We start from the raw sequence: 23,752 nt of genomic DNA, 5'->3' as shown, positions 1-23,752 counted from the left end.
GGGAGTGGACATTGCTGAGAGCAGTAACAGGAAGAGCAATGTTGAGTGTCCTGTAAACATTCCATTGTCTCTTACTGTGCAATATGAGGGCCATCTGCTTGTGAAATCTTGGAGGACCATATTCAAAATTTTATTCATGAGTGGTGTAGACTTAATAGATTAGGATCTATGTTGTATTTTAAACAACAGGTACACCATGAAAAGTATATATTAGTTAAATTAGTCACACACACAGACACACAAAGGGAGGGAGAGAGGGAGGGAGGGAGGAACAGAGAGAGAGAGAGAGAGAGAGAGAGAGAGAGAGAGAGAGAGAGCGAGAGCGCTGAGGACTTGGGAAAACTAGGCCAGGTCTTACAGGCTGAAAGCAGTATCATTTTGAGAATTAGTAGTGGCTTTTAGAAAGAAGGGTCCGTATTTGGAACTGGTGTTGCTTGGGGGAACAAGTTGAGCTAGAGTAAATAGGCCTGTAAGACAAAAGCAAAGACATTCTTCTAAATAAACTCCAGTAAGCTCTGTGGTGGTGGTGATGGTAGTGCTGGTAGCAGTATATGTAACCAACAGAGACAAAGAAGTTAGAATCACAGTGCAGAGAAGCATGCTAAGTTTGCAAATGCTCAGGGAACATCTTACAAAAGGCAGCAGAAGGACGGGGTGATGTGGAGCAAAAAGACATCTTCTGGCCATGACGTGGCTGTTGCACTCACGAAGTTACTGTAGCTGTGGTTTCTTGGGCAAGACTTTCACAGTATCAGGCCTATCAACATTTCATTGTGGATAGGCTGGGGACCTCATAAGACTCAATTCTTTCTGAGGGTATACTGGCAGTTAATGTTTACTGGGGCACGGGCTATCATTTCTTCAGTGACATGAACACTGATAAGTTGCCAGCAGATAACCTCACACCCAAGCTCAAGAAGCAGCTCTAATTAAACTCAGTGGATCACACACAAACACAAAAGACAGAAAAGGAGAAGAGGGTCATGGGAGAGCATTTATAATATCCTGAGAAGGATTCCAGCAAGAGAAGGAGGGGGCAGCAGAGAGGGGATGAAAATGACAGAAAATCCGGGTGGTGGTGGCTCATGCCTTTAATCCCAGCACTCAGGAGCAGAGGCGGGGGGGGGGGGGGGCTCTGTGAGTTCGAGGCCAGTCTGGTCAACAGAGCGAGTTCCAGGATAGCCAGGGCTGTTACAGAGAGAAACCCTCTCTCACCTCCTGCCAAAAGAAATTGACAAAAAATTCACTTCTCGATTCAGACAAAATAACTCAAGTTTGGTGTCCCCCCCGCCCAATTTTTTTTTATAGTTGGGAATTGAATGCAGGGCCACATAGTTGCTAGATAAATGATTTACCAGTGAGCTATGTCCCTAGCCCTTGGTTTCCACTTTAGTTTTTAGATAGTCTCCCTATGTAGACCAGTCTGTCCTTGAGCTTGTGTTGATCCTCCTGCTTTAACTTCCTGCGTGTTAGGATTACTGACATGTGCTGTGGTTCCCAGTTTCTCTTCCTCTTTAATAATAAATTATTAATTATAGCATCATTCATTTATATGTATAAGCCTGATTTATGTAAAGGCTACAAAATTTAAATTGTTTTCTTTCTGGATACAAAATTTTAGGACTAAATGTTGGTTCTTTATAAGGAGGCAGAATGTCCTTACATTTTCTTTTTCTGTGGTAAGTAGTGTTCATAAGTGGGTGGGAAACATGTTCTTCCCAATGGTACCAGATTTATTGGCATTAAGCATGTAGTGTATATATCCAAAATTTTCCGTTCTCTTGGTTGGATGAAAGGACATGAGAGCTTTTTTTTTTTTTGTGTGTGTGTGGGACTGGATATGTTGATAAAACCAGAGACATTGCTTTCTAGAGTCAACCATTCCAAGGAAATACATTTTTAGTCCTGAGGGAGGTGTGGCTCTCCCCTCTGTGCAAAGCCAAATTGGAAAATTAACTGCAGTACACAAGGTGTCTTGGTAGAAAAAAAAGGAAAATGATTGCAGATGTCCTGTGCATGGAAAAAATTGTAACATTACCAATTAACGCCTACACTTGTAGCAGTTACAGCAAATATTTGTGCCTTAGCTTTTGGTAAAAATTGGCTGCCTAGGGTGCTGGAAGAAGGTCCTCAGGAATTCCACCTTCATGTAAATGAATGCCATAGGGTTACAGTGACAGAATAATCTGCATTATTCATCTCAACCGAGTGTGCCCGTTAGAGATGAGCTGAGTACTTATGAAATCAAAACTAATCAAAGCAAAAAAGTTCTGCCTGTGTTTTAGTCCTAACCGAATATCGCATCCTTATGTCATATGCTTTAACTTTCCCTAAGGACTTTGTAGTGCAAATGGCTACTTCTTTGAGTAGAAACTGTCCAGTAGAATTTGATTTATTTCAGCAAACATTTTCTGAGTGCGTGGAATGTGTGTCTTTATTTGGAAAATGGATGGATTTACTGTAGCCCCGAGGGGGAAAAATGTATTTAATAGCGTACCATTAGGTAAGAGAAAAAAACATACTATTTCATTATAGCAAGCTCCAGTCTGGAGTTTCTGATGTAGATCTTAAAATCTTATTGGGTATAATGAGCACCAAATAATTAAAGCAATTGCCTAAGACTTTCCTGAAGCAAGAAGCACCTAATGCTCTTCTAATTATCAGAAGAGGAGTTTGGTGCACGACTTTATGCACTTCAAGTCTAGCTTTAGTTTCAGATTTGTACTTACAAATAAACGAATCCTGGAAAATGGATATGACAACATGAATATTATGTGAGATTAACTATTTCCTGTGTGGTTTTCAAGTAAATACGACACTTTGTTTTAATTATGTGTTTAAATGTTGGTCTGTTTGGTTAGAATTCTCTTCTCTACCATTTTCTGACTGTGTTGTTTTGGCAAGAGAGTTAACTACTGTGGAAACTGCTTTCTCATTAACTCGCACAAGACAGGCAAAGTGCTTAGTGTAATAACAGGCATGGCAGTATTTAGAAGTGTCTTACTGAAGGATGGCAAATTGAAATTTTAAATGTTTATGAAACAGAAATAGCATTCGCATTTCATATTCTCCTTACAGAATATGGGGGTGGTGGTCACATTGCTGGGTGTTGCATATAAACATGGACTGAGGAAAAACCATGAAAATTGCTAGTTATTTTTCAAGCCCTAATTTAGGTAAGAACAGTAAAACAGGAAGCATTAAATAAGTTTTTCTTTCAATACTTTCTGTGTTTTTATATCACGACAAAAATGCAGTTATTTATTAGGGGTTTCCTTCATTCTAGAAGAGTGTTACTTTTGCTGTTTTCCTACAAAGTCACCAAAGAGTTTTAAAGGCTTACTGTATTCTCTACTGAATCATTGACAAACATTTGTTATATAGGTCTTTTCAAAGAGCCATATATGTTTAAGTAAACTGTATACTTGCCAAGAAACAAAGCAACATAATTTTTAGAATGCCGTGATTGTCAGGGACTCTGTACCTGTCTGTGGTTAATTATACGTATGATGATTTGGAAGACAGGTGATTGGACTGGGCAATTAGATACATTTCAGCAAATCTGTTCTCATCAGATCACGGGGTGATGCCTTCTAAGCCACTCCCTTAGTGTAGTTCTTAGTGAAGAGAGCTAATATATATCTTACTGTCTTGTCATAAAACCAGCCTCTCTCTGACTTTGGGATATATGGATTCTTATTGCAACCTTAAAAGATTTGAGGTACATTTATGGCAATCAGTTGAGCACCTTTAAAAGACATAATATAAAATGAATATTTTAATTACTGTAATTTTATTCCCTCTAAATTATGCATATTCTTATTATTGATAAAATAACAACTAAACAAAGCAAAAAAAGGTTTATTTGTTAACATTTCAGTTCTTACTCCAGTCATTGGAGTCTGTCTTCCCTAACCTTTATTATTATTATTCTTTCTAGTGCTGGGATATGCAAGCGCTGACCACTGAACTACACTGCTAACCCCATGCACTTTACTTTTAATAAGGGTTTTCTTTTAGTAATTGCCAGTTATTTAAAAACTTGAATCAAATTAGACTTGTTTCAGCAACTCCACAGTGACCCAGGATCAGAGTGCCTAAGACGGAAGTGCTTATAGAGAGAATAAATGCTTTTTCAGCTTGTCTAGACTTTCAGTGAGGTCATGATTCACTTTCGTCTTTTGGCTCCTACAGAGATTTGGTTTAGGAGTAAGAAAAACTTAAGGTGTAACATATCTCACAAGAACTGATTTCACGAATAAACACCTTACAAGGGTCTGTTGAGTGAATGCGTTATGTCTGGAGGTAAAAAGGTAAGTCTTCTCCATGAATGTTTGAAGCATTCATGATTTATATTTTTTAATTTAATTGTTGTACAAATTAACTCCCACAGTGTTTTTGCTTAACCAGGTGGTAAAATTATAGGCTTTCATCACCCAACAGAGCATTTGATTCCCAGATTAGCTTCACCTTGGAAAACCTGTAAGACAAGAATGAGAAGCTATTTTATAGCCAAAGTATATTGTAAGTGGTAGTTGTTGGCAACAGTAGCCTTTGTTGATCTCTTGCTTTGGTGCACAGCTTGTGGGCAGAGCCACTGGTTTTAGCATTCTCTTCTTATACATCCAGACGCCATGAAAACATACTGTGATTCCCTCCAGAGCAAAGGGCATGTTTGCTTACTGCTCATTCTAAACGATACAGGTCTCTTCATTGGACCGTGTTTGTCACTTGTAGAACGGGAAAAAGGTACAAGGAAATACTGGTGTTCTAACTACTGTAGTCTTGGGCATTCTATATTTTCTTACAGCACCTTAAAAATTATGACAGGCTTACTTGGTAATAAATAGGATAAAGTTTCAGACCCTTCAGTACTTTCGCCAGTAGTACTTATTGCTGGCCATGATGTCATTTTTGATAGTCATAGGCCACATAACTATGCCAGCCACTACACTGCACAAAGTTTACAGGTATAGTGCCCGGACTTCTTTGGTCTTAGCCCTCTTTATCTACTAGCTTACTCACTTTCTGGACCATTTGCTTCTGGTCTTGCTTAACTAACTAGGCGCTATATGGCAGCTCTTCTCAGCTGGACAGCTTGGAACATGTTTTATTGGCCTGAGTGTGGGAGAACATTTGTGGTGCTCTCTGGAATGTCATCCGGGGCACTCTGTTCAGCTCAGGCTTCAGACTTGCCCTTTTTCCTACAGCAAATGAATGGGCCGTCATAAGAACAGTATTTTCTGGTCTGTGGAAGTAAAGTCTTTTTATTCGCTTTGAAATGATAGTCCCTCACCAGTTGTTGACATAGTTCACCAATACTGTAGCTATGATAGTCATGAAAAAGAGTACTTGGTATTTTATGTTTGTTTAAAAGTGCTTTCTGCGCAAATGAGTAGCCTTTGAAGTATGAGAAATATGACAGAGATTCAGCACCAGTTTGTACGTATTTAGCAATTATTTCCGGAGAAAAGCCTAAGGAGAATGACTTTGGACATACTGAGGGCTTTTTTTTTTTTCTTCTCTGAGACAGGATCCCACGTATCCCAAACTGGCTCCTGATTGGTTGTGTGGTTCAGCATGACCTTAACCCCGCCCCCCTTCTCTTGCCTTTACCTTCCAGTGCTAGGCAAACACTCTGCCAACTGAATAAGAGCTCCAGTCCGTTTTTTTTTTTTGTTTGTGCATACCTCGGTGCATGTGTGTGTGTGTGCGCGCGCATGTGTGTGTGTGCAACTAGACCTATAGTTGTTCCCAACTCAGCTTGTGTAGTCTTGAAGAAGCACTGAAATAAAAAATTAGATTGTTAAATATTTATCAATATATATATCCCTGTGGAGATTTCTAACAAGTTTCTTTTAAGAGGAAAACAAATTACACTGTCAAATGTTTGCATAGAGCCACGTGACCTCCTTTACCTTAAACCAACTACACCCGAGGAGGACTTTTGACTTGGGCAGCAGCTTCTAAATCTTTCCTTGTACAAAAAAATTCTGTGATTAAAAACCAAAAATAAATAATGAAAAATGACTTGCTTTTTAGCTAGACAAGGTTTTCATTATTGGCAATGTTGAACACGTAATATACAAAATCAGAAAGAAGTACTTGCAGATATTATCGAATTATAAAATGTATAAAGAGATTTGAGGTCCCTCCCTATTGGGCATTTAAATAGTAATGATCAAGGATAAATAAATTGAATTATAAATGTTGAACTGAAAGTCAGACAGGCCTGCTTATGGATAACTTTAATCCTAGCATTTTTTTCCTCCCTGAGGCTAAGGTAGCATCTTAGTGAGTTTAAGACGACCCGCTTTACATTGCAGTCACTAGGCCAGCGAGGGAAGGATACCAAAATCTTGCCTTGCAAACAAGCAAAAACCCAAACAATAACAAAAAAATGGATTTGGAATTATGATCCATTTGTAGGGATTTAATCATGATGGCAAAAGACTGTAATTTGTTCCTACATTTGATGGTTTTCCGGAGTGAGTTGACTGAGATGCTGTCTGTCCTGGTTTGATTGTTCAATTATCAATTGTTCAAATGTCCTTCAATCTTATTCTGTTTTGCCTCTGATTTTCTTTCTACCATAATACTGCTTTTGAGTTTGAAAAAGTTAATAATCTTAAACTATGGTTATTATATTGGGACAGATTTCATGTATAGGAAAGTATTTTACATGGCATAAAGCGCAGTGCGACAACTATGAAGGTGCCTTCCTTTCCCTCCGGACAAAGGGACAGTGGCTAATTTCCTTTCAGGGGACAATCATTCAGAACTGCATTTCTGAGAATTTGTATATGGCTTTGTGGCTATTATTGGTATTAGTTCTATTATTCACAGAACGGTTTAGGGAACTTTTTGAGGTTAAGGCAATGACTTTCGAACTCCTTGTTATTTCACAATATTTTCTGTTACCTCTTCTCAGACATAAATGTTCGTGGAATTTTACCAGTGAAAAATTGACTGGTGGTCTTTGAGGATGGAGATTCAGATTGACTTAGGAACTCTCTACCGCTGCTTATTTACCTTCAAGCTGGGAATGGCAGTTCTTTTCCTTTTGGAGTAAATTGCCACAAAACAGCCAATTTAAGAAAATGTAGCAATTTTATAACATGGCTAGATAATTTTTATGTGATGATTGACTTTGAAGTTTAAGAATTGTTTTGTTTATCAACAGTAATGTTTGACAACATTTAAATTCTAGTCAGCTTTCTGATAGAGTCTTGTTCCAACTACCTTGTGGATGGTTCTTTAAATGATACAACTTCTGACCCTTGTACTTCAGGAGTTCCATTGTAATTTTTCAAAGCTTCAGAAGGAGAATTTGGTTGCACAGTGATCCGTCAGACTTTTCCTGGGCGTTTGCTTCTCAGAGCCTTGTGATATAGCTCAGGCATTTACCCAGCAGGGCACATATCATTTGCCTTACAGTAAGTGGCTTCCTAGCAACCCCGTTGCTCCCTTTTAACAGCTTACATCCTCATGAGTAGTTTTTTTGTGTTGGTACTGACAGCATCTTTGGAAAGGTTTTATTGAGTTCTACATATAAATCGTATTATGTTTGGTTCCAAAGTCTGATTCCTCATCAACACATATAAAACCCTAGATGCGATTTTTCCTGTATTGTGGCCTTTTCACCATGGAGTCATTCATTATGTTTAAAACCTTAAGGGCAGTGATTGTCTCTCATTCTCTCATTCATTCTCTCTCTCTCTCTCTCTCTCTCTCACACACACACACACACACACACGACAGCCAGAGCTACATGATGAGATATTCTCTATCTCTTTCCCTCACTCCCCCCCCTCACACACACACATTTGAGCTTACTTTCATTCATTTATTAATTCCTTATCACATATTTATAAAATAATCCGAGTCAAATAAGTAGCTCTTGAAAATACGCTGAGCAAAATAGACAAGGTCTCAGCTAAGTGACAACTTGTAATTTACAACCTAGCTAGTAGGTAATGAAATAGGCTCATAGCTTTTCTTATGTATGATTTTTTGCAACATTTCTGAGAGGTATTCTTATTATCATCCTCATCAACAAACATGATGAATTTGAGACTCGGAGGGTTAATCGACTTGCTCAGACATACACAATAGGTAGACATTCTCTGAGAGATTCAAAGCCAAGTTAGTTTGGTCCTGTATTGTTTTTTTGTGCCATAGAGTGGATTATTGTCATTTTCATCTTAAATCAACATCTATTCATTTATATGACGGTGCCTGTGGGGCTGAAGTATTGAGTTGAATTCTCTGCAGTCAAGGTGAGAGCTAGTCCTGCCTTCTGACTGGGAGGCTGCACTAAGGCTGAATCCACTTCCATGTTCACGTGCTTGTTGATAGAATTCATTTTCTTGAGACTCTGGAACTTGTTTCCTTCGTTGTAAACAAAGGAGACTCCAGTGTGAGTCTTGTAAAGAAAACCTTGTCGAGCAAAACATTACAGTGACATCCTGTCACCTTTGTCATATTCTCTGGATGATAAACAAGAAGTTCTCCCTCCCTCAGAGGGAGGGGATTCAACACAGAAGCGTATCTCTGTACGATTTCTGGGGGAATAAACACATAATACTCTTTCAAATCTTGCTTGTCTTTTAAGAATATACCTTTGGCTGGTTGGTGGTGGTGCACGCCTTTAATCCCAGCACTTGGGAGGCAGAGGCAGGTATATCTTTGTGAGTTTGAGGCCAGCTTGGTCTACAAGAGTTAGTTTCAGGACAGGCCCCAAAGCTACAGAGAAACCCTGTCTCAAAACAAGCAACCAACCAACCAACCAACCAACCAACCAACCAACCAACCAACCAACCAACCAATCTTTTCTTTTTCTTTCCTTTTTTTTTGCTTCTCACAATTGAAATTGCAAGATATATAATTTTTTAGAGTTTCCTCTTGATGCTGTAGATATTTTCCCATGTTTCTACACAATCATACAGCACGTGCTTGTGTGCAGTGTATTGCAGTGTGCATACAGTATTCTTTCAAGTAACCACATCACAACCATTTACTTAAGTCTGAATGGCTATATGTGCAGAAGCCTTTCAAACCTTTACTGTTGAAAAGAAACACATACCAAAATTCACCAGAATATCACACCCAGTTTCTTCAGGCACATACTGTTGCCCTCTTTTATTTACTTAAACAAGAAATCTGAACACAAAATCACAAGATTAAGAATTATGAATGTTTCCATGGCTGTTTACCACACACCGGGAGAAAACTTTTGATTTCACTAGACTTTTTCTGAATTAACCACCTTCAGCACCAGCAGCACGTTTGCTCATACAAATTGGAACACTAAGATCACTGAAAATCAGGATGATGTCTGTGTGCGCTTTCAGCCTCGTGCTTTGCTGGAGAGGAATGTGGGTGTTACGCCCTCTTCAGGGCCATGCAGCAGCTCTCTCAGTCTGGCTTTACCTGTAGGTGAAGAGAACATGCATCCCCTCAGGACTTAGTCTTATCGAATTATGCTATATCTGGGGATTTTTTCCCCCTGGTCACAGTGAGCTTTTCCTGTAGTGGGACAGAGCTAGTTTCCTGAGACACTTGAGAAATCTTATTTGCTTCTTTCGGAGGAGGTAGATTGAATGAATTACTCACTCAGATCCAGCATTCTGATGTTATATGCATACCCCTTGGCCACACATTTCACAATAGCCTGCCAGTAGAAAAGGAAAAAGCAAAGGTGGCCAGCTAATATGACACACTGTAGACTGGGTAATAGTTGTTATCTTGTTAACAATATTGCTTTTCTTGTGATTCAAGAGCTGATAGGGTTGATGGTTCCAGCCTTCTCTTTTAAAAAGGCATCTTGTGAGCTGCAGATTTTAGCTACCATATTTGGTTCTCATATGCCTGCCCTGTGACTTCACATCAGCTGTTAAGGATTTGTGTTTTTGCTTATCCTTATATGGGAAGGCTGCCTGGTGACTTTGTCTGACCGGAGTTAGACGCCCTGCAGCATTAGCAGGAAGTGACCTTAGGACACAGTTTCCTTGCTGCTGGAATCTGTTACATAGAGAAAGGGATAAGATGAAAAGCCTTTTTTTTTTTTAAAGAAGATCATTATTTTGTTGTTCTTAGTGCTCCTATAACCATTCAAATTCCCTTTCTTCTATTATCATGATGCTATTCTCCTAAAGAGGATTGAAATCTACACAGAAAACCATTCTGCTGAGTTCTTAATAATAGTGATTAAGGCAGGAGAGTGGGAGCTGAGATGAGCAGGTTTATTTTAAAAATCTTTGTGCAGCACTAGTCCAGAATTTTTGAATGGGAAGATCTGTAATGTTAGAATAGCAGTGGCTCCAATTATTGAGCTTTCATAGTTGCTGCTAACAGTGTGATTCATTTGAAGGAAGGGTTTTTCTTTAAGAATATTCCCAGAGTTGCAAGAATAGCCTAGGGCACCTGTTAACCCTATTTCCTCTGCCTAGTCATTTCCTGTCGTCTGGTGTAGTCATAAGTCAGTGACACTTTTATGGAAGCATGTCACAATGCTCTTCATTTTACACTTGCATTTGTCCTTGCCCATGAAAAAGATTTCAAAAGAGATGGCTTTATATGCAGGCAATATGATTCATAGGACATCCATTTCCTGCAGAAACCGATAGGCACAAGCCACTAACACTGTGCACAAATGTCTTGGGGAGCTGGGGAATGGTGGTACATGTCTCTAATGCCAGGACTCAGGAGACTGAGGCATGAAGTTCATACGTTGGAGGTCAGTGTGGACCATGTATTGATAGCCTGTCTCAAAAAAAAATGCAGTAAGGGATAGTGACGTGCTTCAGTGATAGAATACTTGCATATGGTCCATGAGACCCCGAGTTGGATCCTCAGCACTGCAAAACGAGAGCAGCAACAACAAAAATCTTAAAGAGAAAAATGTTGTAATTAAATTCCAATCTCAAAAATAAACAGAAATGACACTACGAATGATCTCCAGGTTTTCTTGCTGTTACTTTAGACCAGGCTTTGAAATGAAGAATGATACAAACATTATTATGAGCCACATCTGTGCTCAAGACAACTTCAGTAAGTCAACAGATGATCTAATTAGCGGGAGGCACCAAGCATGGCAGTACATTATTTGTTATTCTGTATACTTAGTTTCTAAGTGGTGATTTTTACTCTGGCAGAGATTGGACAAGTATGTGATTTGGAACAAGTTCCTTAATCCATCTTAGCATTAGTTTCTTTGTCAGACTGTCTGGAATGAAAATAATACCAGCTGCTTCAGAAGATTATGGTGAGAATAAAATAAAATAAACATGGAAAGAGCTTATCACAGTGCCTGGTTCATAGGAAATGCTTGATAAATAGTAATTATCACATTATACTTTATAGCGAGCTTACATGTGGTGCAGTGCCAAAAGGGACCCGATGCGCACAGCCTAGTGCTAGCTCATTCAGCGTAGCTGGGCTTTTCCCTTATCATTCTAGTCTTAGTTCATCTACTTCCCTGAAGCAGCGTCATGCCAGACTTGGATTAAGGGCTGGTTAGAGCCCTTAATCATTTAAAATCATGGATTAGTTTAGGATTTGTATTTTATAATTATAATTTCCCTCAGGTTCTAAAATTGTTATTATTATTTGATTCTATTTATTTATTTTTTTGGTTTTGATTTTTTGAGACAAGGGTTCTCTGTGTAACAGCCCTGCTGTCCTGGAACTCACTCTGTAAACCAGGCTGGCTTCCAAATCACAGAGATCTGCCTGCTTCTGCCTCCCGGGTGCTGGGATTAAAGGTTTGTGCCACTACTGCAGACGCTATGCTATTTTTTATTGTATAAAAGCAGTAAGTGACTTTGAGGCCTAAATTGTACTTAAAAGTAACATTTTCAATTAACTGGTAATCCTATAACATTACCAGACAGGTCAAATATTGAACCCTTTCTACCATTAGAGGATCCTGAGTTGGAAGTGCGTATTTCAGATTTTTTTTAAAAAAAATTTGAATGCTATGAAAATTTGTTCATTTGGCACATCGTCATTTGAACAATAAAATTAAACTCTATATATTGAATTTGCAATTAACATATAAAAAGAACACATAAAAAACTATTACCTTTGGGATAGTGTCTCCCACTATGCTGCCAGGCTGGTCTCAAGTCCTAGGCTCATGCGGTTGTCATCCTTCAGTTTCTCAAGTACCTGGGACTATCACTTGCATGCCGCTATGTCAGGGAGTATTACTCTTTATAAGATTTTTTTTCTTTTTGTTTGTTTGTTTGTTTTTGTCTGGGGCAGGGTTTCCTCTGTAGTTTTGAAGCCTGCCCTAAAAGTAGCTCTCATAGACCAGGCTGGCCTTGAACTCATAGAGATCTACTTGCCTTTGCCCTCTGAGTGTAATCTATCATCTATCTATCTATCTATCTATCTATCTATCTATCTATCTATCTATCTATCCACCTATCATGCATCTGTAAATATCAGAGAACAGCGTGTGGAGATTGATTCTCTCCACCATGTGGGACCTGAGAATCAAACTCAGTCTGTCTGGCGTGGTTGCAAGTATCTACCTAATAAGTCATATTGCTGGCCTAAGAATTTCTTAAGAAAATAAATGTAGAAGGTAAAATGAGAGAAGACTGATGATGGAGGAAGGTCATTGGTTAATTAATAAAGAAACTGCTTGGCCCTGATAGGTTAGAACATAGGTGGGTGGAGTAAACAGAACAGAATGCTGGGAGGAAGAGGAAGTGAGGTAAGACGCCTCAAAAAGACGCCATGCTTCTGCTCTCCAGAGCAGACGCGATGTAGCCAGCCGCCAGGTCAGACATGCTGAATCTTTCCTGGTAAGCCACACAGATTATTAGAGATGGGTTAATCAAAATATGAGAATTAGCCAGTTAGAGGTTAGAGCTAGTGGGCCAAGCAGTTTAAATGAATACAGTTTGTGTGTTGTTATTTCAGGTAAAGCTAGCTGGTGGCTGGGAGCTGGGCTGCAGGAATGCAGCCTGCAGCTCCTTCAACAGACTGGCAAATGTAGTGAAATAGTGTAAGATTTGTTGTTAAAGGATACCTAAATTTGAGTTTTAGTTCTGTCATGTACTCGTTTTATGAATTTTGGTAAATTTCCTTAACCTCTTTGAACCTCACTAATCTAATCCATAATGTGAAAATCAGGATATCTACACTACAGGGTAGTGTGAAGATCTAGCAAAAAAATACATATGAAGCACTAGCTATGTTAACTTTCACTTAATTGCTATTTACAATGATGACTAGTATTGATCGGAATAAGAAGCCAAATCCGATTCCAAACAATTTACTTTTTATTTTGGTTTATTTTATGTGTATGGGTCTTTTGCATGCATGTGTGTCTGTGCACTACATGACTGCCTGGCATCTTTGGAGTCCAGAAGAAGGTGTTGGATCTCCACCTGGAACTTGAGTTACTTGTGGTTTTGAGCCACCATATGGGTGCTGGGGCATGAACTCAGGACCTCTGCAAGAGGAGCCAGTAGTACTAACTACGGAGCCATTTCTTTCATTTCTCCAAGGCTTTTTTGAATAGCTGCAACTTGAAATCTGGTCAGTTTGGAAATAATAGCAGGGAACACTTTCTGATAGTCCAAAGTTTCTCTCTAGTCAAGTGAAATCATCGCTTTTAAGACAAGAAGCTCTAAATCTTGTAAAGCTTTTGGACTTTATGCTTTCTGTATTTTTGCTTAGAACAGCTTCAATCTCCTTGATGTGGACTGTGTTAGAATTTAGGGACTTTATAGAACTCTGGGGATGTGGGAAGGTGCACACTTTTCATCAGTTTTGTTCTAGGACTTGCAAGTGTTATTTTGGGAAATATAAGAATGGAGGAAAATCTGTATGCAAACAGTGATCATTACCAGTATCTCTCTGTGTACAAGAAGTCTTGCTAGAAGGAATGTATGTTGGCTTAAAAGGAATGTAGGTTGGCATATTTTGCATTTCACAGGCAGCACTACTTCAAGAATAGGTGGAGTAGCTTATACTGAAAAAGGTGACTGAGGCATAACTAAACTCTGCTAATATAAACGAATGTTTCTAATTAGACCAGTCACTCTAATTTGATTAATACGATATCTGAGGTGTTTAATCCAAGGATTTTTTTGAACACACATTTTTTTTGTTTTTGTTTTTTTTTATTTTTATTTATTTATTTATTTATTTAAATTTATTTATTTATTAAGGATTTCTGCCTCGTCCCCACAACCGCTTCCCATTTCCCCCCCCCTCCCCCGATCAAGTCCCCCTCCCTCATCTGCTCGAAGAGCAATCAGGGTTCCCTGACCTGTGGGAAGCCCAAGGACTGCCCACCTCCATCCAGGTCTCGTAAGGTGAGCATCCAAACTGCCTAGGCTCCCACAAAGCCAGTACGTGCAGTAGGATCAAAAACCCACTGCAATTGTTCTTGAATTCTCAGTATTCCTCATTTTCCGCTATATTCAGCTAGTCCGGATTTATCCCATGCTTTTTCAGACCTAGGCCAGATGGCCTTGGTGAGATCCCAATAGAACATCCCCATTGTCTTAGTGTGTGGGTGCACCCCTCATGGTCCTGAGTTCCTTGCTCGTGCTCCGTCTCCTTCTGCTCCTGATTTGGACCTTGAGATTTCTGTCCGGTGCTCCCATGTGGGTCTCTGTCTCTGTCTCCTTTCATCGCCTGATGAAGGTTAATATTCATGAGGATGCCTATGTGTTTGTCTTTGGATTCACCTTCTTATTTAGCTTCTCTAGGAACATGAATTATAAGCTCAATGTCCTTTATTTATGGCTAGAAACCAAATATGAGTGAGTACATCCCATGTTCCTCTTTTTGGGTCTGGCTTACCTCACTCAGGATAGTGTTTTCTATTTCCATCCATTTGTATGCAAAATTGAGACAGGGTTTTTCTGTGTAATAGTCCTAGGTGTCCTGGAACTCACTTTGTAGACCAGGCTGGCCTCCAACTTACTTTAAATCCACCTGCCTCTGTATCTCACGTGCTGGGATTAAAGGTGTGCACTACCATCACCCAGCTGAAGACACATTTTCAAATAAAAACTGAATTATGAGAAAGCCACCATATTTATCCTCAAAGATGGATGTATATCACTTTACAGTAATCTTTTATATGTTGCTAATTATAGCCAGCAGATATTTCTCGAATTTCCCAGGCTCTCTGACTGAGAAGTACTGTCAGATTTTCACTATGAAGTTGGAGTTTTAGAATTCTTTATTCGAGTGTAGGCTGTTCTTACTAACTTCCAAATACATAGTGTGGAAAGGGTGAAAGTACACAATATGGAAAAGGAAAAAGTCAGGAAGAACCCTGTGGGGAGTCAACTTCAACAAGCATACCACTTACCAGGGTAAGGCCATGGGGATTAGAAAAATAGGAGAATGAGCACGTGAGTGAAAATAATGAAACAGATGCGATAGTACGAGGGGAGCTCCAGTGAACACTGAAATGTGCCCCCCACTTAATATTTCATACACTTTTATACCCCAGTACAACAGGGAGAGAAGACAAAAGGCTGCTTTAACATGATACAAAATGCAACTAGAACAGTTAATTGCTTCAAACGTGAGACATCAAGTCATTTATTCTTGAGAAAAGTATTCTGTTGTTTCGGCAGTGAACCCATCCTAGACCAAGTATTCTGAAGGCAGCCACTCCCTAGGTCAAACCTCCTCTGATTCTTCAAAAGGAGGATTAGAATTATGCTTGCCTTCTCTGATCTCTGATCAGGGTGGAGTGGATCTACCAGTATGGGCCATCTTAATGTCCAAAACACCAAGTAACTACACCCTAGGTCAGGGTGCGTAGCCACACTTGTCAACAACTTTGAGCAACCTCAAACTCTCTGACCTTTAAACAAGGTGGAAATAAACTCACATTTTTGGGCCTCCACAAAATTCGACTTACCAAGCAATCAAAGTCAGTACCTCCCTAGTAAGTTCTGTTCTTAGCAGGTGTGCTGTGGAGTGGTTGAATGAGAAAGCTGTTCATCCTTTATATCTGACCAGTGTGCTGCACAATTGCCACAATAGTGGGGAAAATTGTCTGAGAAGCTGTCACAAAGGAAACTAAGGAGACATGGTGACTGAATATAATATGTTGTCCTGAAAGGGAGCAGAAACATGGCATTATAGGAAAAAGTGGTGATGTCTAATCTGACTAGTCTTTACTTAATGACCGATGTACTTCTTCAAGGTGAGATGTCAGTAATAGTGGAAACTGAGTATCAGATGAATGGGAACTCTATTTCTGTGAATTGAAGATAATTTGCAAATTAAATTTGATTTAAATTAAAAAAATAAAAGCATGCTGTTTGGTTGTGCTTGAACCTAGAGTAAAATTATAGTAGATAATTAAGTACTTAACATTAACTTTGTGCCGGGCGGTGGAGGCACATGCCTTTAATCCCAGTACTCAGGAGGCAGAGGCAGGTGGATCTCTGTGAGTTCGAGGCCAGCCTGGTCTACAAGATCTAGTTCCAGGACAGGAACCAAAAAGCTACAGAGAAACCATGTCTCGAAAAATCAAAAAAAAAAAAAAACCCAACAAAACAAAACAAAACAAAAAAACAAAACAAAAAAAACCCCATTAACTTTGTTATTACCAAACCCATGCACTAAGTACATTGGAAGAGAGAAGTTAAAGGCATGTTACCTATGCCCAGGTGCCTTATCAGCTCACCAAAGGACTATAACATCAATGTATGAAATGATTGGCAAACACCGTCACCAATAGCCCCCCTACTTTCTATGATTTTATTTTCTAGCTATTTGTGACAAGCCACAGTCCAAAATATTGATGGATCCAGAAATAATATCTCATAAAATTTAAATTGCTATCCAGGGTAATGTAATGAGATCTCATGCCATCCTGTTTGCTCAGCCAGGGTGTGAGCAATCTCTGTCCAGCACACCCATGCTCTATGCACTACCCTTTGGGTGTGCTAGGTGAAAGAGAGCACATTTATATAACTTTTATTATATTGTTGTAATGGTTATATTTTATAATTAATTCTTATTACTCTCTACTGTGCCTAATGTATAACCTACACTTTATTATGGTTATGCACATTCCAGAAAAAAATAGAGTATATGAAAACTCAATCTTATCTACAGTCTCAGTGATGAGCAGGAGCCTAATGCTATGTGGATATGGTGGGACTGCTCCATGTTAGGTAAAGTAGACTTCTTGAAGTTAGAAGGAGTCTGTAGAGATCCTACTGAGAGAGATCTTCACACAGGGAATGAAGTTGGATGAATATGTTAGAATGGCATTAGTGGGGGCAAGCAATGTAGGCGGACTTTTCTTTCCCACCCACCAGTTCCCAAATAACAGACAGGGAGACTTGATATTAATTATAAATGCTCAACCAATAGCTCAGACTTATTACGAACTAGCTCTTACAATTTAAATTAGCCCATTTCTATTAATCCATGTGCTGCCCCAAAGTTCATGGCTTTTACCTCTTCTGCATGTCCTCCTTTCTTTTCGTCTGCCTGGCAACTTCTGTGACTCTGCCCTCCATCTTCCTAGCATTCTCTGTGCCCCCAAAATCCTGCCTAGCTATCAACCAATCAGCTTTTTATTAACAAGGAGAACAATTACATATTTACAGTGTACAATGATTGTTCCACAGTAAAGTAGTAGTCTCCCGTCTTAAATGACCATCAATAAAGAATAATAATAAAGAAAGACTTAGGAATTACTTCTTGGAATTACATAGCAAAGCATTTTCTGTACCTTTACCACATGGCATTTAGAATTTATACAGTGAGAATTCTAGGCAAAAATCCCAACTGCTAACCCAGGCTAGCCTCAGAATCCAGTGATCCTTTGGCTCAGCATCCTTAAGTGATGGAATTATAGGTATGGACCACTCTGCCTGAACACATGAGTTCTTTCTTTCTTTCTTTCCCTCCCTCCCTCCCCCTCCCTCCCTCCTTCCCTCCCTCCTTCCCTCCCTCCCTTCCTCCCTCCCTCCCTCCCTCCCTAGCTCTCATATTCATCTATTTTGTGTGTTTGTTTATGTGTGGGGTGCATATGTGTTTTCGCATATTTTTGGCCGAGTGTAGGCACACATGCACATGTGTGTGCATGCATGTAGAGGCCTGATGTGGCTGTTGGGACTCATCCTCATCTGTTCTCCTCTACCCTCGTCACTGAGGCAGAGTCGCTCAGTGAAACCCTTAGCTTGCTAATTGGCTTGCTCTTGGCATAGGGGAATTCTTACTACTCACCTTCCCTCAGAATTGTTGCATTGTTGTAAACCAGTATGCATTGTGGGTTTTATTTACATGGCTGATTGTGACCTGAGTACTTTGAAAATGCAGTGAACCAAGCGAGGAAAGGGAGCTCTTACTTCCGTTCTTTCATTTCCATGCACCCTTAAACCCTTAGCACAGGTAGGCAAAGACAGACATTTTGTTGTTGGGTTGCCCTTCCTGAGAACAAACAAAACCAACTAGAGAAAATTTTATATCTGAATTTGTAGATGAGGGAGTTGACTGTTACAAATTTGAATTTGTTTGAGAAAGACCAAATATTTAACCACACAATTGTTTGTTTATTATTTATTCAATTGTTTATTAACTATTCATTGTTATTCATTTGTAGATTTGAGTCATTTTTAAGAAATGTAGTAACACAAATGGAGCACATTACCTTTGGTTTAAGTGCAGTGTGTTGTCACTTTGGGGCTAAATTTTCATAGCTGTCCAGTGTGTGTGTGTTTTCCCTGTCAGCCTTGTTTTTAAGAGCGGTCCCACACTGTCTCATATTTCACAAATAGACGAGTGAGCCCCAGGGATCACATGTGAGTGCCATCATGCTCAGCATTTTTTTTTTTTTACAAATCAACTACAGTTCCCCCTCCCTCCCCCACTCCTGTTCCCTCCACCTTCCCCCACCCAACCTCCCATCCACTCCTCGGAAAGGGTAAAACCTCCCTTTGGGAGTCAACAAAGTCTGGCATCCAGAGTTGAGGCAGGACCAAGGCCCTCCCCCCTGTATCAAGGCTGAGCAAGGCATCCCACCATAGGGAATAGGCTCCATCCAAAAAGCCAACTCTTTCAAGCTCAGCTTTTTAAAAAAGACTCCGTTTCTCGGTAAAAATTTAGAAGCCAGTGCTTGCAAGGCAATTGCTCTTCCAAACCCCAGTTCTATTCATCTTTACTAAGTTCACCTTCTTTGACTAAAAACGTGAAGCCAGGTAGAGACTCTTTCATTGGTGCTGCGGTTATTACATTTTGCCTAAAGGCACCAATAATAGCTCCTAGTGTTTGCTCTCGGTTTCTCATAGCTTTGTCATTCCCTGGCCACTTCTCACTTAACCATCCTGCACTGTTCTCTTAGCAGCTCAGTGTGTTACAGTTGAGCTTATGTCTATGTCTTAGCTCTCCCAGTAGATTGTAATATGCAGGGGTTATCTTTGCTGCTTTTCTTTAGACATAGAGACTCTGGTAAAGTGCTTTGTTCATCACTAAAGATGGATCTAAGGAATACATACTATTCAGTAATTGCTAGGAATAGTTTCAGATGATAATCTGCCAGGGCTGGCTAATTCTTATTGTTGACATTCTAGGTTCCTGAAAGTACCACATTTTATATCTACTGACATCTAGAAATAGGCTAAGAGTTCACAAATTACTTGATACATTTCATGTTGCCCGAACTCCCCAGTTATGTGGCAACGGTTGGAAGCCACTGCATTGAGCCTTCCTGCGAGTATATTAGTGCACTAGATGCTTGTACTTATTGACTGTCAGTCATAGTTTTTCTTCAAGTGTTCCATGTAGAAATGAAAGTTTAATTTTGTATATCAGTGAAGAAATAGTACTATTAGAAAAATTAACTGTGTGGTACATTTTATTGGGAAAGAATTGGTCTTTTTAAAAGGACTTTTAGTATCCACCTAAATAGGGACCGGAAATTCTAATTTCTACTGGAGTAAATTGAGAAACTTTTCTTGGGTTTTGTTATTTGAAATGAATTATGTAGCCATAATCACAAATACTTTGGACCAAAATATAACCCCTGCATGTCCACACACATCCAGGAGTGAGATGTGAATTGAGAAGGGCTTTGCATGTGAGATTTTTTTCTTCCACATTGTCGTTTCCATTGCGTGGACGACTACTTTATAATAGATATTGATTTGAGGTTTTTGAAATGCTTCTGCCTCGTGTGTCCTTTGAGTATTATTCCATAAAATCTTTTTCTTACATATTCTTTATATAGTCCAAGTATGTTGAGAAGTGGCTTTAAACATAGTTGTATGAGCATAGGTATATGAAGTCAGGCTCTCAAATGCATTTCATAGGGGAAACCTAGGAAGTATTACCTTGGTGTGATAAGGCGATAAAACAAACACGTAATCTCTACGTAATCATTTAATGAGGTAGCACAGACTATGAACTAATGAGTAGTACAGGTTATGCTATAAACTTAGTATACAGGCAGGCTTAGGTCTTCTGTGTTATAGATTTTGGTCTGAACCATAAAAGCGAGGCTTGAGTGATTCTGAGGCACATGGAGTCATTTCTGCTGATGAAGGTGCAGTTAGTGATATGCAGAGCGAGAGTTAGATCAGTGTTATTTGACATGGAAAGTTTCCATGCAAAAAGGAGCCAGTTAGACGGATAAGAGGACCTGCAGGATCTTCACTTGTGAGACAGCATCAACAAGTCAGTGTTGATGGCAAGTGTATCTTCTGCACTGCACGTTTGATCTCTGTCTAAATTCATGTCTGTGGGCTCAGAAGCATTGACTTTGTTGAAATGTCTCTCACTAGAATTGAAAGGTAGACTTTTTTTTTTGCCTCTTAGTATGATATCATTGCTTTTTCTTAAGACATTGTCATTTTTGTTTTACATTGCTTCCTTCCCTTCCCTCCCGCCAAACAAGCTCACAAATTCCCTCCACTCTCCTTCCAATTCACGGCCTCTCTGTTCATTAATTGTTATTGCATGCTTATATGATTTGAATATACATATACATTCTTAAAAAAACTGTTGAGTCCAAAAAAAAAGAAAAAGAATAAATGTTACTTGCTAAACAGTGTCAATTTCCCCCTCCCCTTTGGCTCTAGATTAAGAAGAAACAGCAAGATGTGCTTGGTTTCTTAGAAGCCAACAAAATAGGATTTGAAGAAAAAGATATTGCAGCTAATGAAGAGAATCGGAAGTGGATGAGAGAAAACGTGCCTGAGAACAGTAGACCAGCCACAGGGTACCCCCTGCCACCTCAGATTTTCAATGAAAGCCAGTACCGTGGGGTAAGGAAGCAATTTAAATCTTGTTTCTTGAAATATATTGTCTCACATAAACTTAGACCTTTCAACGTTACCTCCCAGCACACGGTCATTCGCTCTCTGCAGCCACCCTAAGCAGTTTGTAGTATTACATAGTATTTTGCTTTCTGGGAACAAAAATCAAAGGAAGAAACAAAACATATAAATGTATAAGGACAGACACGGGATGTATGTTTTCAGTTTGGTTCTAACCAGACCATGGTCTGCTTGTTGGCTGGAATCTGGACTCTCTTGGGCTCCTTTCCTGGTTTCTGGGGTGTACATTCTCCACCGGAAGTTCCTCCATTATGGGACTTCCTCTTTTATGAACAGTCCTATTCTCTTCTCTGAGGCTTCCTTTCTAGATCTATTATTTTTGAGACAGCTGAGACTGGTCTCAGATTCCTTTGTTGCTAAGGGTGAATTTGTACTTCTGAGCCTTCTGCCTTCATCTCTCATTGCTGGGATTACAGGGGCTTTCCACGGTACCTAGGCTCGAGTAAACGTTTTCAGAGGCACCAGTAAAAATCCTCTACATCCCTGGTTTATGTAAGACTGAAAAAGGTATCTTTTTTTGAAGAACCTCTTATTGCTAATTAGTGCTGTCTAGGGCAAGGGTATAGACCAAAATGGGAAAGTTCTGTCAGTGCTGTTGCAGGTTTCATATGCTATCAAGCACAGGGCCAATATGTAAATTAGATCCGAAGATAGGTGAAGGTACTTAGGCTATTCTTTTGAAATTCTGCAAATCATTGACTCTCAGCAGCTAGAAGGGGCTGCAAACATCAGCCAGCCCATGCCCATGTTGTATTTGTATATGTAGGACACAGACACACCACACACATAAACACACACACACACCACACTCATGCACACACATTTATTTATTTATCAATTAAAATAGAGGTCATGAATTCAAGGGGGTGCATGGAAAGGGGAAAGACAATGTAATTAATGTTTTAATTTAAAAAATAAAACAATAAAAATGGTTAGTTGGTCCTGTATAATCCATTATGTGATTTTGATTGCTCATTTTAGAACTATTATTTTTTTAGTGGCATAGAAGTTGGTTCATAGTCTTATTTTACCATGTGATGTTTTGATCCAAGTGTGCATTGTGTTCAGCCACAAAAAGATGAGCACATCTTCTATCTCCAACCATTTGTCTTTTTTTGTATGTGTTGAACACTTTCAAAATCCCCCTAGTTTTTAGAAAATATAAAATGTTATTGCTATCTCCTTTTTGAAATGTCTTTTGTTTGATTTTGAAAACAAAACCGCATGGATCACAAGAGTACAGAGAGAAGCCACATCTGTCTGGTTTGCCTCTTCCTTGGAAGCTACATTTCAGGGGAATGAAGTATCTTATAGGATAAAAAGACAAGTATCACTAAGAATTTAAGTGAAGCTTCAGAAGGTGAGACTCAGTAAACCAAATACATATCTGTTAGTGGAAAAGGAATCCATTTTCTATTTAGTGCTGCTCTGTGCCTAATAGACAGGGGTTTCATGACAATGAGAATTAAGATTTTGATTTTATAAAGCCTCAGAGAGAAGAGCTTGTAGCAGTCATTCACAAAAAAACGTATCCGCTAGTGATTCTGCTCTGTGCTTTGTGTGCTACAGTAATTCCCATACCAATTTAGAGTGCCAGGCAGCTTTGCTAGTAACAGCTTTTTTTTTTTTTGGTTTTTTGAAACAGGGTTTCTCTTACTAGTAACATCTTGTAGTTGCTAATCTCTGGATCCACTCTATCTCCTGTTTGCCTTTTTTAACTAGGAGATAGAGTAATTAGCTTTCCAGGCTAATTTGCTTTTACTTATCTGAGGCTTTCCCAAGCTTGGTACTGCCGACACCTTTTGTTGTGTAGATTCCCTGTGCATTGTAGGCTCTTTCATAAGAACCTTGGCTTCAACCCCTGTAATGACAGTGGCACTCGGTTGCTGAGTAACAAAAAATGATTCTAGGCATTGTCAGCCCCTGTGTGGAAATTACCTGCTCCTGAATGCCACTGGACTGTAGCACAGGATCTTATTATCTGACTAGACGGTGACAGAGGCCAATATCCAACCTTTATGTGTGAAACTCTGCTATGGTAGATAGGAAATTTGTAAGGAGAATCCTTGTTCTGAATGTCTTGTACAGAAGAATGAAATGAGAATTAACATGTAGCAAAATATGGTGTCATACAATCTTGTTTAATGTTAATGTTTCTTTACACTTTCTCCCTTAAGAGACTTGTTCCAGAATGCAAACTACCTTGCTTAATGTTGTATATTTAACACCAAGAACACTGCTTATGCTAAGCATGGGGGCATATACCTGTAATCCCAGTTCATTTGGGAGATAAAGTCTGGAAGATAAGGACTTTGAATGCACCCTGGAATACATAGTGAGACCATTTCTCCAAATAAAACAAACAAAAAGACCCCTGTTAGTTTATATAATTCTATACTTAATAAATA

General features: G+C 39.3%; 1 protein-coding gene across 1 annotated transcript in view; it reads left to right on the top strand.

Moving 5' to 3' along the window:
- The window catches only part of LOC121443446 (SH3 domain-binding glutamic acid-rich-like protein), an 83,419-nt gene that overhangs the window by 41,703 nt on the left and 17,964 nt on the right, over window positions 1-23,752 (top strand). The window contains exon 2 of the mRNA XM_041645201.1: window positions 21,087-21,272. Coding sequence (XP_041501135.1) covers window positions 21,087-21,272 — 186 coding nt within the window. The remainder of the gene's footprint in view (window positions 1-21,086; window positions 21,273-23,752) is intronic.

This window comes from Microtus oregoni, unplaced genomic scaffold (assembly GCF_018167655.1).
Source record: "Microtus oregoni isolate MIOR12 unplaced genomic scaffold, Mior012 000107F_000, whole genome shotgun sequence".
NCBI lineage: Eukaryota > Metazoa > Chordata > Mammalia > Rodentia > Cricetidae > Microtus > Microtus oregoni.
This window is presented reverse-complemented; position numbering and strand designations above follow the sequence as displayed.